General features: G+C 40.1%; 2 protein-coding genes across 2 annotated transcripts in view; both read right to left on the reverse strand.

The window, feature by feature from the left end:
• Positions 1-1,698, reverse strand: part of capn7 (calpain 7) — a 16,298-nt gene extending 14,600 nt beyond the window's left edge. The window contains exons 1-2 of the mRNA XM_080857809.1: positions 1,208-1,698; positions 957-1,065 (exon numbers count right to left, since the gene is read on the reverse strand). Coding sequence (XP_080713935.1) covers positions 957-1,065; positions 1,208-1,309 — 211 coding nt within the window. The 5' untranslated portion in view covers positions 1,310-1,698. The remainder of the gene's footprint in view (positions 1-956; positions 1,066-1,207) is intronic.
• A 2,338-nt stretch (positions 1,699-4,036) lies between these two features.
• Positions 4,037-17,492, reverse strand: part of LOC308380080 (collagen alpha-1(VI) chain-like) — a gene marked incomplete at both ends in the record, with an annotated part of 33,417 nt that continues 19,961 nt past the window's right edge. The window contains 15 exons of the mRNA XM_080857359.1: positions 4,037-4,641; positions 4,874-4,903; positions 5,136-5,307; positions 5,503-5,686; positions 5,944-6,050; positions 6,713-6,846; positions 7,107-7,115; positions 7,754-7,790; positions 8,349-8,384; positions 8,751-8,816; positions 9,476-9,538; positions 10,924-10,959; positions 12,859-12,909; positions 13,292-13,354; positions 14,554-14,616. Coding sequence (XP_080713485.1) covers positions 4,037-4,641; positions 4,874-4,903; positions 5,136-5,307; positions 5,503-5,686; positions 5,944-6,050; positions 6,713-6,846; positions 7,107-7,115; positions 7,754-7,790; positions 8,349-8,384; positions 8,751-8,816; positions 9,476-9,538; positions 10,924-10,959; positions 12,859-12,909; positions 13,292-13,354; positions 14,554-14,616 — 1,656 coding nt within the window. The remainder of the gene's footprint in view (positions 4,642-4,873; positions 4,904-5,135; positions 5,308-5,502; positions 5,687-5,943; positions 6,051-6,712; positions 6,847-7,106; positions 7,116-7,753; positions 7,791-8,348; positions 8,385-8,750; positions 8,817-9,475; positions 9,539-10,923; positions 10,960-12,858; positions 12,910-13,291; positions 13,355-14,553; positions 14,617-17,492) is intronic.

The raw sequence follows: 17,492 nt of genomic DNA on the forward strand, positions 1-17,492 counted from the left end.
AGGTGAAACCGTGAAACATCATTCCTACAATGCAAGAAGCTGGCAGATCTACACTCTGATTTTATGTTATTGCACATGATCTGAATGAAGATCATGATTCATTATGATTTTCAGTCAGAGTGGATATGAGCCTTAAGCCTTCAACACTATAAAGCATGATCATGCCAATCATACAAACCGAAGAGAAACAGGATATTCTGGTTGACTCTAGGCTATTGACAATATATTCATTCAATATTTACAGCTCAAGGGTACATATACTCAGAAGACATAAAAAGATTTTAGGTCAAACAACATTCTTGTCCCAACATGTGGCAGGTGCTAAGAAAACAGTTTCAATTCTGAAATATCAAATGAACTCAACATTTGCACAGAGGCTTACAATTAGTTTAAAAGCTACTGCAGGTCACCACTGTAACTGTGAAAACTGCTTTGCAATTTATTGTAAACATCCAGATAATTTAAATTTGTCCCATGCTTGTTCATGTAAGCTCTCACTGTGTCTACATTGATGTATTTATGTTGAATGAGAGGAGCAAACTGGATTCTTTGGCCCGACTTTCTAACTTCTCATATAGCAGGTGGACAAAAGAGAATACAGTGGAAGTTTAAGGTGACTGCTTGTGGCAAGTACAGGATACTGCCATGGCCATTCGGCCTACTTTAAACTTTAGCTTTAAAGTCACACCCACTCTCAAACTGCAGCTTTTGTGCTACTTAGTGGAAGCAGTTCTGCAAGTCACGGAAAATATGACTTACAGGTGGGAGGTGGCCATCTCAATTTTTACTTTCGCACGTAGTGCGCATAAAGTAGTCTTAGCGTGTATTTGTAAGCATGGATGTTGGCCGATACAATATTATGTTTTACCTAACAAACAAGAACAAGCAAACAACCACTGGCACATGACTACTACGTGTGTTTAAAGCTAAAGTGACAGTTAGATGGACTGACTGACCTGCATTATGCAGAGCTTGCACTCTGTCCAGGTACTCGTTCACCTTATCCTGTATGTTTTCCAGCTTAGATCCAGCCATGCCAGCGTATATGAGTGCTTGGGCCGCTTCCTGAAAATGACAGGATCATTCTGTAATGCCACACACTTACATAATATGGGCGTATATTGATTCACACATATACAACTAATTAATTGCTATAGTACAGCGAAAAATACTTCACATAACTCTATGGATACTATAAATGTCTAACCTTGTAATAGAACGCTGCTTCATTATACTTTCCTTTTTGGTCGAACAAAACAGCAGATTTGGCAAATTTCACTGCATCAAGTTCCAGCGCCGTGCAGTCCATCCTTCTCCCAGAAAGAACCTTTCAATCCCAACTAAGTCGGAAAATGTTTCAAGATTCCCCTGTCATTTGTAACGATCGTTTTTTACAGTACATACCTTCATAAGGCAAAATAGTATCAAGAGACCATGGATATGTTGACGTTGCGCGGCTAGCTAGTTAGCTAGTTTGCTAACAGTAACGTTACTTGAAGTGTTCTGCCAGGTTGAAGTTGACAGATGATCGTAAATCTCACAATTTCAGAAACGCAATGATGATAATACAACAGAAAATAGTCAGTCTTTACTAAGTAAATACATTAAGCGTTTCGACTCTCGTACGCATGAATTGTGTCAGTACGTTATATCCTGACACGATACATCTACTACAACTACAACTGGCTAGGTAGCTGATCAAACTCAAAACAAATCCATATTCTGCTTCCGGGTAGGTGGGTGTTCACTTTTTCGTCATCCACCGTTTCGCCAGTTGTAGGCTTTGAACCGTCAAGTAAAGAGGCCTACTCATAGTGCAGTCAGTGTGTTTTTCATAGTTTAATAGTTTCTTTTCAAGTATGTGCATTAAGAAACCTTGAACAGTGCAATTGGCAATACACATTTATTTCACAAATCAACGTTACAAAAAAAAGCTATATATTTCTATAGCAGTAAAAATATACACATCTCAATAGTTGAACTGTAATATAAATAACAGCATATATATAATACAATATAATATAATGACTCAGTATAATGTGCAATGGAATAACATATATATGATATATATAATATGTGAAACAATATAATATAATATAATATATTTTAAGTATAGGTATATATTCATATTATATAATATATATATTTGTACATTTGTACAATTTGACATAATATACAATCATGCTCATAACATTTTCACATCTATGCAGTGCAATTGACACAATATATAATTTCACACAATATATGATATAATATAATAATTTAATCTAGGCTAGAACCCTTTAAAAAGTATTGTCTTGCTGAGCTTTTTTCGACTGTTGCCAGTCTGTAATTGCAGCGTGCTCAGTTTTGCAATGTGGTGCAGCCTGATCTTGTGAAATACAGACACAACCAAGGACAACAGTGCAAAATGGTGGTTTTCAATGCCAAATTGTGTGTCCTGAATGTGCTCCTTGAGGAGAAACACATCATCTGTCCAGATGTCAGCCCGGACAAACTGCTGGACCACAGACACACTGACAGCTTGCCCTGATGTATCTCATTCTCAATCATTCCAAATGAACACACACACACACACACACACACACACACACACACACACACACACACACACACACACACACACAATAAAACAATTTTCAGCATGCTTAGTGATGGACTTACTCTTTTGAGATGTGTTGGGAAACTGAACACAGATGGTTTAGTTCCATCCCTGAGCCTGACATTTTGGCCTGTCCGGTCAAAATCCTCCGGCTGAAAGTGCTGGCTACAGAGAATTGACCTCTCATTGGCAAAAAAGTCTTCCCTTTTCACAGCCACTTCCCACTGTCTCCTCAACTGCTTCTCTTTGGGAAACCTTAAAATTGCGAGAAAGGTTAGCTAGCCAGTCAGTCAGATTCATAATACAGATACAAAAAAAAACATTTAAATAGAAATAACGTTTAAAACGTCAATTTCGGCCGGCGACTGACTGCAGGTGCATCTCACAGGTGCATGTAGAGTATCATCACATTTTTTCCGTAGTTTCATTCATTACGTGACACCTTCATATATTGTAGAACCATTACATACATATACAGTGGCATGTTTTGAGCCTTTTTTGTTTTAATTTAGTCTCTTTTTTAAATACATCACAGAGAGAAATTAAGGCCAGTCGCTCAGCCGAAACGCAGCTTTCCGTCGCGACCATAAATGCTATAAAATTACATTATACATAGGCTACATTGTAATTACTCACAAGCAAGTAGTGGTAGATTATATATATATATTGTATATCCTATATTTCTTGACAATATTATCTCCTGTTGACAAACGATAGAATAAGGCTTTGCTCACCATGTCCATTTCACGTTGGCAACTTAGCTGTCTCAACAGCTCTTAGCTCTCAACATAACACATGATCTATGTGACATGACTGAATTTTACAATTACAAATAGAAATAATTAGTCTTACTTGTGAAAGGTAATTCCTTGCGATCTTGTTTTAATCGTCAAACACAAACACATGTATTTTTATTATTTTAGTAGAAGTGGTTGTAGTAGTAGCGGTAGCGTCAGATTGATACAATATTAATTTGAAGAAAACAACCCAATTTATTTTTCCACATCACATCTTTATGTAAAGCTGTCTTCCAGTGTATTTTTACACGTCAACATCTTTCATAGGTTACTCATAGATCCATGATGATAGTGGTTTCATGTCGGCAAATGTATCTATATAAAATCACAGAACCTCATATTAATATTTATTTCATATTTAAATTATAGTTTTACTCACCACACAATGAGCAAAACAACTTTCAAATACTGTTTATTTAGGTAAGACCTGTTACTCAATTATTAGACTACAGCGTAAATGAAATCTCATGGTCTAGTTCCTGCATTTAACAAGCACAAACACACCACATCAATGAATTGTATGAAGTAAGATACCGCTGTGTCACATAATTATTTCAGTAGCATTTTTTATTAGCATTCTCAATTTTGATACCAGTAGTTACTAAGATGATAATACATGCCTGCATGTTAAAGCCATTTAGGCTTTAGCCAATTTTTTGGCGAGACTTTGCATGACCACCCGGCTAGCCAGGTCAGTGTAATGTGCCAGTCGGTGGACTCTGCGGTCGACAGCCTCATAACTGTAGCCACTGGCTTGCCCTGTCACCAGCTGACACACTCCTGTCTCGTTCACAATCTCTCCCACAGTCAAGGCGAACACCTGCATGTTCTGCCCCAGAGCGGCAGCAGCAGCCCTGGGTATATCAGCTTGGGCGGTGGACACAGACCTCCCATCCGTGAAGATCACCACTTTCTTGGGAACCCCGGGCCGACCCTCTCTCTGGATGGTGCTGGTTAAGAAGCCCAGGGCAGCCGGGAGGTCTGTGGCGCTGTCCATGAAGCGCACAGACTGGAGTCGGGTCAGCACGTCCTCCACCCTGCTGGTGAATGGGACCTCTACTCTTTGCTGCTGGGCCCCGCTGTACTGCATGACCGAGAGGCGCAGGTGTCCGGAATAGTCTGCAGACAGCAGCCGGTCGGCCATGTTTCCCACAAATGCTCTGGATCGTTCAAAGTTCCGCTGGCCCACACTGGAGGACCCATCAAGCACGAAAATGATGTCAGTCGACTCCTTGAAGTCAGCTGGAAGAAAGAGCATGTGGTGCGCTAAGTGATTTTTTTCAGTGTAATCATTTTAGCTGATGTAAATGTTTAGACAGAGCTCTTTGGCACTGCTATATGGTATACTGCAATTGCCTTGTTCTGTCTGCATGATTTGTAAGATGTTTCTAGGAGCTGAAGTCCAAGTCAAAATGTATTGTACACAATTCCTTTCATCTTGAGCATGGATACAAAAGGCTAATGCATACTGTACCTCGGCATGAGTAGTCTGGACACTTTTTGTCTGAAAAAAAAGAAAGGGAACGATATTAGAGTTGGGAATGCTGTCTAAACAGTTACCGTTGTGCCAAGTCAGGCAGGTTAGAGATGAGGTTTGATGAGAATGTGTAGAAAAAGCGCTTATTTCAGTTGTCATATGTATAGATTGAAGATTGAAGAAATCTGAAAAGGGTTCATCAAGGGAATTTAGAAGAAACTTTTAAGGCAGAATAAATGAGGAAGTAAGGAGGGGCCACCTTGACAGACATAGCTGGTAACATTTTCGAAGAGGGACTCCTCCAGAAGCTGGGAGTGGTCTGGGATCTTCAGGTACACTCCTGGTGTGGACGTCTCCAGGCAGGTTATCCTCTCCAGCATAGTGTGATAAGGAGCCCTGCGGAACACGTCGCCAATCCCTATACCCAGCACCTGCAGGGTGGAGTTAGCCGCGTTCATCTCTGAGAATTCACATTGTGTCCAACTTCTCTTAAAGGGATAGCTTTAGAAAATGTTTTACAGCATGACTCAATTAAGACCTATTTGTGTGTTTGCATAGTGTAACAGTTTTATTTTATTTCATATTTGCCCTTTCTGTAAGTGGAAGACAGAGAAGAGGTGACTCACTCTGATGTTGGGTACGCTGCACAGAGATGACAGTGGCTTGGTGTCCCTTGTGTCTGACCTGCCATCAGTCAACACGATCGCCACCTTGTGGTCAAGTTGGGAGTTGTCAAATGCCTTGCTAGCAAAGTCCAGTGCTTCACCTGTGTAGGTACCCCCAGCAATCCAGCGCATATTCTTCACTGCACTAAAAAAAGAATATACAAGACTGACTCAATAAAAGAGTGAATTCATAGTATTATATTTCTTATGTTATTAAAGAGGCATTCTAACAATGGGACAATTTAAAATACCTGGATATGTTACACATCCTCATAATGTGAACCATGACGGACAGGCTGAATTTGTATGACTTGAGAGAATGTTTACGGGATATTTTATAAATGATTTTCCATGCGCTCCCATATATGTGAGACTCCAAGGAAAGGAGCCAAGGAGCCTAACCTTTTGAGTTGGGAGATTGAGGTGATTTTGGGGTCATCCATAGACACCAGCTCTTGCGTCCCCTCATGGCTGTACTGGACAACTCCCACACGAGAGCCAGGCTCATTCTGCACACACAATTATCCATAGACTCATATATCACTCAAAGGTCACTGACTTCATCTCTTTTCAAACTTTCAGCACAGCACTTGATCTCAAGACATTAAGGAATGCAAGTCTATCATATTATGTACATAATCCGTAATGTGTTTGTTCTCAACACAAGCTCCAAGGTGTAGTTTGAAGGTTGTGTTGCCAAACGTGCCTTTAAACCAACGGTAATTCTGTATTGTGAAGGTCATTGTTTATGACTATTAGACGCTTCAGACATTTTTTGGACTTTTTATTTCATCTTTATTTTTTGCAATTATATTCATGAAAGAAAGAACCAAGATGGTTAGTATGCACCGGGACATTGATAGCTCATGATTGCAGGTTTACAAGCATGTCTATTCTTGACAACAAAAAGGGCAACTGCAACTTGTGTATGTACTGTATATGTATGTATTTATGTATGTATGTATGTATGTATGTATGTACATGTATGTGTGTGTAAAATGATTAGCTGAGTGGCACGCATCTTTTCATAATAGCTGGAGGTCCCAGGCCTTTCTGGGATGATATACTAAAAGGAATTCAAATGAATCTGTTTTTCCTCCAATGACAAAACCGTGCTTATTATTGTTTTAACCATTTTCCCACCAAAACACCTCTCCATGATCCCACTCACCTTGTTCTTGCTGAGCTTTGTGATCTTGTTAATGATACGAATGATGAACTCCTTCTCGAGAGTGAAGTTCTGGAGGCCGATGCTTTCCGAGCTGTCCAGCACAAACAGGAGCTTCACTGGGCCACACTCGCACTCTGGGCGGGCGCCAAATCAAATAAAAAAGCAGAATGCACAAATGGGAGGAGAGCAGCGGGTGGGATTGAAACCAGAGAGCAAAGAGGATAGAATTCACAGGAATTACACGGTTCAAATGACATGATATGAAAACAGTTAGATGTACAAGTGACTATGGACTGTGGATTATCTGATTGCAATTTTTCACGTTATAATGATGTATAACATGTGAAACATGCTATTAATGTTTTAATGTTATGCAAATAGTAACATTACTTACCACAGCAAGCTGAAAAGTAAAACAAATGCAATGATTTAACTTGCAGAAAATACTTTTTCTCTGATTCACCCCTTGCTCAGAGGTGTGTGGTGTACAAACATGACAGACTTAAAGCTGAAATATGACTTCCTATTGATACACTAATGCTTATAAGGATAGAAAACTACAGTCTAAGACAAATGTTTTGTGAAATAACATAAGTGCCTACAACCTTTGCACAGTACTGTATAAACAGTACCTTATATAGGCCTGTTTAGATGGTCAAACAATCCAGTTTCTGGAATCTGTCCCAGTTTGATCGCATACAGGTCCTCCACTTCATTACTTGTAAACACCTCTGCAATAACTGTAAACATGACCTCACACCTGGACATAACTTACAACAGGGACATTTGTTTGTCCAGGCAGTATTATTACTCTTGCTTCTCTTGCTCATACCTTTGTTTTTAGCTTCTCATTTGGATACAACTACATATGTTATTGTTTCATTTGGCAAAGGGTTGGTATTTTAAATTTAAAGTCGTTGATGAGAAGGAGAAAAAGGAGCTTTAATCTGCCATTTGATTCATGAGTTAATTTGTCTGGTGCGAGACTGTAAATCAAACCACTGGCCAAAAATAATTCTGTTGCACATTCCTTTGACTTACAGCATAGTTTTTTAATGACCTCCAGAATCTCACACTCCTGAAAAAAGTGAAATAGAAGTTGAATAAATGAAAAGAGCCAATGTAAAACCTCACATCACTTTTCAATTATACTGATACAGACATATACATACACACACAGTAGTTGGACAAACTACACACACACACACACACACACACACACACACACACACACACACACACACACGCACGCACGCACGCACGCACGCACGCACGCACGCACGCACGCACGCACGCACACACACACACACACACACACACACACACACACACACACACACCCACACACACACACACACACACACACACACAGGGACACACACACAAAGACACACACCAAACACATATGCACCTACACACTATTTACATTGACATAAAGACATTTTAAAGCGCATGTCTTCTATTGTAAACGCTGTTGGCATGTTAAAACAAACCATATGTTTCAGTGAAATGCCACAATCACCAACACTGAAGTATTTTCTTTTTTAGGATTTCAGCACAAGGGCCATGGCAAGCCTTTAAACCAAACTTCCACATCTATTCACATCCCATTCCAAGGCTTTAGGAGATGACTTACATCTGGACCCCTGGGTCCCACTGGTCCTGGTGATCCCTGAAATGCAGAGGTTCACATGAAACATAATACACATGAACCACTTTTTGCCATAGCTTTTGTGCCATAACTTTTATAGTTTTGTGGGATATGTTTTGTGCGATATGTTTTGTGCGATATCTTTTGTGTGATATATTGTGTGCAATATCCTGTGTGCAATATCTTTTCTGCCATATCTTGTGTGTGATATCTTGTGTGCAATAGCTTTTGTGCGTTATCTTGTGTGCAATTTCTTGTGTGAAATATCTTTTGTGCGATATCTTTTGTGCAACATCTTTTATGCGATAGCTTTTGTGTGATATCTTTTGTGTGAAATAAGTCACTTGATCTGCAGGGTTACATATTGCTGTGTTTGGACTTGCATACTTGTTCTCCTTCTAAACCAGGATATCCCCTCAGTCCAATGGGCCCCTCTTGTCCTGGGAGGTTGTTCTGGTCAGGGACACACAAGAGACAGATGCATCACACTACACAGCACCTCCGTGTAGTAACTTGTCATCTTCAATGAGAGTAGAACTTTGGCTATAAAATGATGTTACAGCATATACACACGAGGTCTGATGATTGACCCAAAAAGGCCCCTGCAAGCTAAGTGGTGAAAGTAGTGAGTAACTCCTGATAATTCATACATACCTGCATATACAATACAAAGAGTACCAAGAATGCATTTAACCATATACTGAATATGTTGCAACTGAAACCACTGGAGTGATTGAATGATGATATACGTATAACACAAAAAAACTATTAAGATGAAATGGTCTCCCCACAGGAAGTCAGTGCATCAGATATTCCCTTCCAATGATGTCAGTATAGTCCTTCTCATATGGCTGTGAGTAGGTAACAGGCAGCAAACTGCACCAATATCACAAATGTTATTTGATGAAAAACAGATTTCAGGCACAGCTGGGACATATGTCTACAGTATATTTTACTTGTTCATGTGTGTGTATTCTTTCTTGCGTGTTTTCTTTATGGACTTCAGGTTTAGGTTTTACTACAGATTTTTTCATAGACCAGCGTTCCTTTAATAATAATATAATAAAATATTAGTTTAAAGAAAACAAGTTGATGGATAGCAACAGGCTTACATCATCACCACGGTCTCCAGGCAGCCCAGCATCCCCCTTCAAACCTGGAAAGCCTCTGACACCCTGCCACATAAGAGAACATTTACACTCAGCCACATCTAAATCACACAGTTCTGGACAAGACATCTCTCAGTTCTCCTCTGCAATCTCTTTTGGGGCATGGTCAGCTGGGCTGGCAAAAACGAGAGTCATGATTATGACTTAGAAGCTTAGGTCAGCCAGAGAAAGTTGGTTGAAACTGTAGACGCTCCTCTTGTTCTGCTTTCCCCCAACTTCACTGGGGAGCTACAGCTTGACTCCGTACTAAACTATATGCATTATAGTCATTGTGTGGGAGGGGGACAAAGGTGCACTTAGCATGCACTGTGGTCTTCCTTTCACAGTTGCTGTCTTACTGCTTGAACCTAGCGTAATATTTGTAAAGCTATTGCAGATGTTCCTGTTAGGCAAGAGGCCATGTCAACAGGGGAAGACAACACTGGGTTCACAGACTCACAGGCAGAAGGCACAGTCTGAAGAAAGGCCATAGAAAACACTGTGTCGTCGAAAAAAGAATCAATCAAACAATGGCCTAATAGTCAAAGGGACGTCAAATCCTGAACCCCTGTACAGATACGGCTCGAGTCTGAGCAGTTTCCTCTCAACATCTGTCTCACTCCTGCATGTGTCACAGCCATTGCTTTGGGCATTGCTCCCTTCCTAGGCATGAATCTCTTTGAACAGAATAAAACAAACCGATTCAAGCCCAACTCAAACATTAAACTGCCACGTCTAACGTCTGTTTAATGTTATACTAATTTGTGGTTGGAAATATATTGCACGTCTCAAACCTCTCAGATCTGATCAGATGAGAGCACACAACAATAGCCTATGCATGTTTCATTCCCACAAGAAAAAGTCTCCACTACCCATGTTTTGATTAAGATTGAAGGGCAGCTGAAGAGATCCGTAACAGAGGAACAGAGCCAGGAGCTGGCTTTTGAAAAAAGTACATATCGCCACAGTTCTTCACAATGACAGCCATAGGCTACTGCTTGTCATTTAAGAGATGCAACTAACAAATAAATAATTATTAACAAATGCATGTAATAAATGTCTTCAGAGGGAAAAGGCCTGTGAATTCAAATGCATTAGAGTAAAAGTGAAATCTTGGCCATTGTTGGGAGCTTGTGTAAGGGAACAATTCTAATAATGTGGGAGGGAAATAGAGTGACGAAGGGGAGTGACCAGTTGGTGCTGTAGTGCTGGAGGGAGGACTAGCATTCACTCATGGTGAAACCTCCCTGGAAAACCCCTGCTCTGAGATAAACGTTGTGAGCCTGTTTACAATCAGCATGTCTCAGATGGTTCAGTTTTCAGCCAATCATTCGTTTGTAGTCACTATTTCAGTCATATCATAAAACAGACATGAAACAGTGCCCTCCAATGAGTACAAACAACAAACATACCTTTGATCCAGCTGGTCCTCTTAGACCAGGGAATCCCTGAAAAACAGAAAAGAAACCAACTCATTCTTAGTTATATGAATGTAGAAGCATACTGCCTGTTGATATATAGTACACTAAATTAACATTCTGAGGGGTGGAGAGAGCAGAGCAGTTGTGATTGTTTTGCATTTGCGTATTGTACGTTTTGTAAGTTCTATGTAGAAAGCGTTTATCTGGAGCATTGAATTGTTGTCTATTTGAGAGTTGTGGCAAGATTATGGACATTTATGGCAACTGAACAGCCTAGCTGGTCCAGAATTCTCACATTCTAGGACCTCACAGCGCCAAAATGTTTATTTGGCAGTAAATAATTGTCTCTGAGACTATAAACTTCCTTTTCCACTCCCTCTTTACATTGCCCTGCAAGTCACAGTCATTCAGCTAAACTGTTTATTTTCCCTTGCTTGGACTGGAAATCCTAGGACAACTCAGAATGGATTGACCAGAGCAGATGTGGCACATCAAGTTAATCTTACTTAAACCAAAGATTACTGCAACACAATATTGATTAAATCCACCCAGAGATGAAGCGCTGTTTAGTTAGGGTTGCCACCAGTCCTTTATAATACGAGATCGTCCCATATTGGAAAATAAAATTAACCTGTCTGGTGTAGACGAGGTTCATTTCTGTAACCATGGGCAACCATGCAAGACATTAACCAAAGAGTTGTTTTATACAGTGAATAATCAACTTCTAATGCAATGTTACAAGTATCATTATTTTTGCAAAACATATAGGGGTTAATATTTTTAAACAATATTGATGCAACAGTGCATTCTCAAGGGTAGGTTTAGCACAGGAGAAATGCCCTTACGTTACATAAATGTCTTTGCAAATCTGTAAATAAACTGATACCATCTGTATAATCATCTGCATAATGTATACCATACCGCAAAAGACACATCTGGACATCACCAGTCTTTCCTTAGGAAATTAACCAGTTGTGTAATACTGCTTCATTCTTGTATTAACAACTTGAATACATGGTTCAGGCCAGGTCAGGTCAGGTCAGGTTTAAATACATATGTTCCAGTGATAGGCTTAGCAAGAACACATTAGATGGTTCATGCCACTGAAAGTCTGATAAAGAGAGCCACAACATACAGAAATGAATTAATACAAAAAAGGGAAAGCGATAATATACATAGTATGTAGTATATTACAATCCAGGTCCTGCCAAAACAGTTTACAAGTTCAAATGGACCAGCTCATTATACCAAATAAAATCTTACATGGATTTCATAACTAGACCTAAGCGTCTGCCATCAATTACACCGCCTGCAAAACCCACACAGTTCCAAGGAAGAGACTGGCTGAGCATCTGTTCTCTTCAGAACAGGATCCCAATCCAGCTGCTCTGTCTACATCATTCAGTGGCAAAGGTCCACTGTTTCACTGGTCTGATTCAAGCTTTATGATGCTTAAAAAAAAAAAAAAAAAACTTGAAAGAAAGGCCTGCGGATGGGCCACATTATGGATGTGTTAAAGTAATTTACACACACAGGTCTACTGCCAGATATTTACTGGAAATTCTCAAGAAGTATTCTGTGAGGACGCAGATCCAACCCACAAAAACAAATAAAAATGGCAGCACAAATGAACACAAAACTCTGGAATAGTTAAAAAATAACCACATCGCTACACTTTAAGTTAATTCACAATTAGTCACACAAAATATAACAATTTTGTCACTGACCGGCTTAATTTGTCATAAATCCCCTCAGCTGAGATGTCTACTTAAATGCACCAACCAATATAAATGCTTAAAGCTATCTGGGATACCAAAAACCCCTTTTTGATAGACTGCATGTGTGGGGAACTTTTTGAAATAGTGCAAACATCACTTGCACACTAAAACCACGGAGGGATGGAGGAAAATTGGAGAGAGGAGAAACCTGGAATCCTGCGTATCCTGGCTGCCCTTCACCTTGGACACCATCTTCTCCCTGTTACATTTGAGGGGGGAAAAAGCAATGAACACATCACATCACGGAGGACCTCAGAAAGAATCATATGACTCAGGACAAAATTGTTGTGCAAAGCTTCATGTCCTCTGAGAATGTTACAAGGGGAACTCCTCACGCCATGCACTCCAGTTGGCTTTTTCAAGCCAGACAAGCACTGTACAGAGGCATAAAAACAGCCACACCTGTCTATGTTAGTAATCAACTGGAATGTACTGGGAGAGCACTGGATTAAGTGAATCAACCTGGTGTTCTGGAGCTGTGGTTTTCTAATTATATCACGGGGCCAAGGTGGTATCCATCAAGAGGATACTAAACACAAAGCCCATAAATGGCGTTAGAGAGCATGGCTGTGGTGACTCACCCTCTCTCCTACTGGACCACGTTCTCCAGGGGGGCCCGGCAAACCTCTGGTACCCTTGACACTCTGGAGAGAAAATACAGACACAGAAATATTTGCATTTGGCAGATGTTTTTCTCCAAGGCAAGTTCAAGTAATGTGAGAGTATAGATGTCATTGGTACTTCCTATGCTCGCTGGGAATTCAGTCAGTATGGCTAGTATTGTGCTCTATGAGCCAAATTACTTCATGTAACTTCATGTAGCATTGACAGCACAGTAAGTTTTAAGGCCAATGATAACAACAACAATACACTGTAAAAACTACATATTGCTCTAGCTCAGGGGTACTCAATAGGTGTACCGCGGTCCGGCTCCGGACCCAGACGCAATCAAATTTGGACCGAAGCCAAAATCAACCTTTTGGGTTTCTAATTGAGTACCCCTGCTCTAGCTCATCAGAATGGATACATCCATACCACACTAACGATAACGACATTGCAAATGATATCATTGGTCATCACTTTATAAGATCCAACTCACACAAAAACGTATCAAATATTACAATTTGATCACTGATTGCATTGAGTGTGTGTATGCATAGCAACAGTTTAGCAAGAGCATGTTACGTGGTCTGTGTCATTGAAAGTTTGATAAAGAGAGCTAGAATAAACATAAATGAATAAAAAAAGATTATAAACAAGTGTAGTGTTCATACTTCAGATCCTGCAGGGCCTGGTTCTCCTTTGTAACCTTTTAGACCAGAAACTCCATTTGCACCCTGCATGACAGACAAAAAGACACACACACACACACACACACACACACACACACACACACACACACACACACACACACACACACACACACACACACACACACACACACAGACTTTGTCAAGGACACAGACATTTCATTGAAGACTTAGCTTTATACCTTTTTTGCCAGTACTGTTTTGATCAAAGTTTATCTCATCGTATTCTGTTGAAATGAGTCTGAAACCACTAATGAACGTTTGTCTGTGTCATATCACACAACCTGTCTGAGCATACAGCTGTGTCATTTCACTTCACAAGATAAAGGATACACAAAGACACCCCACACACACATACACACATACACACACACACACACACACACACACACACACACACACACACACACAAACACACACACACACACACACACACACACACACACACACACACACACACAAACACACACACACACACACACACACAGACACGTCATTATTAATTGACCAATAGACCAGACAACATAGCTCACCACTGCTCCTATTTCCCCCGATGGGCCCTCATGGCCCTGGGCTCCTGGAGGCCCAAATTCACCCTGTAGAGAAACAGGCCACACCAGATAAAATCACTGCTGCCCAGACAAACACATTTTCAGTATAATATCAGCCTGCCAAACAGTTTATTGACTGTAGATAGAATTTATTTTGTATGCCTCTGTTCATTTACAACAGAACAGAAATCTCACTGACTCCAAAACATGCTTATAATGGAAACTAACGAGCAAACATGCAGTACCATGAGTAATTGAGAAACGGAATGAGACGCTGTCATGAAAATCAGTCCAAACTACCTGCTTAACCTGGAGTGCAAATGGGTAAACACTTTCATTTTGAAACAGTATGATGCTGCATAGTCATACATTCAAACCATTACAGTTTTTTCCTATCGTTTTAGTCAATTTACCTAAACCATGTTCACATTCCCAAAACACTTAACACATTGAGCATACCAGTAGACCATGTGAACCAAACTGTGGATACTTGCCCATATGCTTAGATACAAATGCTGGCAATGACACCTTGTAACACCCACCAACGTAATAACTTCCCACCAACGTAATAACCCTGCCAACGTAATAAAAAAGTGTGCATTTCAGACGTAAAAGCCCGGCCAATGTAATAATTTCCTGCCAACGTAATAATACTTTACCTCAACAAATTTTCATATTCAATTAAATCCAGAACCAAATGGTGATTGCCAGTTCTCTGCGTTGGCCAATCAACTTGAAAATATAGGGATTTTAAGATCAGCATCCAACGTTAGGGAAGAAATTGTGTCTAATTTACGAAACAATCCCTATACATCACATGGAACCCCTATTTCTAATTTTGTGGGGGACAACTGGGATATGTATTTGGAAAATATGCACAAACATGGGACATTTGGAGATCATATCACCCTTCAAAGAGCATCAGAACTTTATAATGTGCAAATTTGGGTTGTATCTACACTTGGAGCAAATGCTTTCACCCTCATTTTACCAAGACACACATATGATGAGAACCTACCCCTATTAATCCTTGGTCATTTGCAGAGGGGCAGGGAGAGCATTATGTGAGCCTCGTTGGGGATACTAGGTCATATGTAAATACCATTCTGGAGGCTGACAGACACCAATTAATAATAAGTATTACGTTGGCAGAAAGCTGTGTATTATGTTGGCCGGAGGCAAGAATTATTACGTTGGCAGGAAATTGTTACGTTGGCCGGGCTATTACGTCTGAAATGCACACTTTTTTATTACGTTGGCAGGGTTATTACGTTGGTGGGAAGTTATTACGTTGGTGGGTGTTACACACCTTCTTCCAAAATTCATGGATACCTGTCCCAGTCAATGTTCACTCCCGTCAAAACGCTGTGCAACTACAGCATATTTTACCAATGTTTAGATACTCTGTTCAAAACAGTTAACTTTCAGTTCAAAACCTAACTTATCAGTTATTACAGTAAGATCACTGTAGATGGAAAGATGCTGCATTTGGACTGACAAATTAAGTTACTGTATATGTTTGAATAAGAAAAAATATTCTATATTTAGCAGTTTATTTATTTTATTTTAATTATTATTATTTTTGTTTCCTGTGCACCCTAGTTCTTGGTGAATTGGCATGGAATTCCTTTTTTGAAATACAGCTAGACAGGCAGAATTTAGCAACTTTAGTGATTGTATGGGATATTCTGGCCTTTCACAACTCCCGCCAAGTCACAGGGTAGATTGCAGAGCATCCTAGGATGGTGTCCCTATTCCTGCCGCCGTACTCTCCTTTCCTCAACCCCATTGTAACACCCACCAACGTAATAACTTCCCACCAACGTAATAACCCTGCCAACGTAATAAAAAAGTGTGCATTTTAGACGTAATAGCCCGGCCAACGTACTAATTTCCTGCCAACGTAATAATTCTTGCTTCCTGCCAACCTTATTTTCACCGATATTGTTATTATCAAGTCTTACTGTAGGGACAGGTAGCAGGTAGCCTGGCCATTATCAGCCTGTGACTCCATTTCATTCAGTCTGGCAAAACGCTATGCATGTTCGTTTCCGAGATGCTTAGCTTGAGGTTTAAAATCATTGGAGTTCCCTTAACCAATCAGCAACGTTTAGTAAGCATTCGGTAGATTAAACTCTTCCCAAAGCCAGTTGGGAGAAGAGCTACGACGTCCTTTCCAATCATAAAACTTACAAGAAAATACTCTTGTTCTCCTTTTAATTTTCTGATGTTCTCGAGAGTTGAGACAACTTTTCCGATAGCTTTTCGTGTCTTTTCCTCCAAGGCGAGTTTTGCGTCACAGCTCTGAACTGTTCGCTGATTGGTCCTACAGGATTTTGAGTCCTGGAGACGATTGTCAACGGGGTTGGGCCAGACTGAGTATGCGCTTGAAATCAATTCAGGCAGAAATACGTAGGCTGGTGTCACCAGGCTAGGTAGCAGGCGTTGAAAGACTAAAACGCTGCAGTCCCACACGGAAAAGACATTTGCACAAAGGCGCTACTCACACACACAAACACACACACACACACACACACACACACACGAATGTGACACATATGAAAGTGACAATGATAGTTTATGTTTCTCATAGTGGTCTATTAGTCTATCAGTGATCTATCAGTACATAGCAGGGACATGTTTTATAAGTGTGTTCACAGTTATAGTCTACACTTTTGACACAAGAAGGAACACAATGAAAGATTTAGTCTGCATTTAATTGCAACTGTTATTCACACAAACAAATCCAGCAAAAGGACTTTCTTGATAAACACACAAATTTACGTTGGCAGGAGGCAAGAATTATTACGTTGGCAGGAAATTATTACGTTGGCCGGGCTATTACGTCTGAAATGCACACTTTTTTATTACGTTGGCAGGGTTATTACGTTGGTGGGAAGTTATTACGTTGGTGGGTGTTA

This window comes from Sprattus sprattus, assembly GCF_963457725.1.
Source record: "Sprattus sprattus genome assembly, chromosome: 19".
In the NCBI taxonomy this organism is placed as follows: Eukaryota; Metazoa; Chordata; class Actinopteri; order Clupeiformes; family Clupeidae; genus Sprattus; species Sprattus sprattus.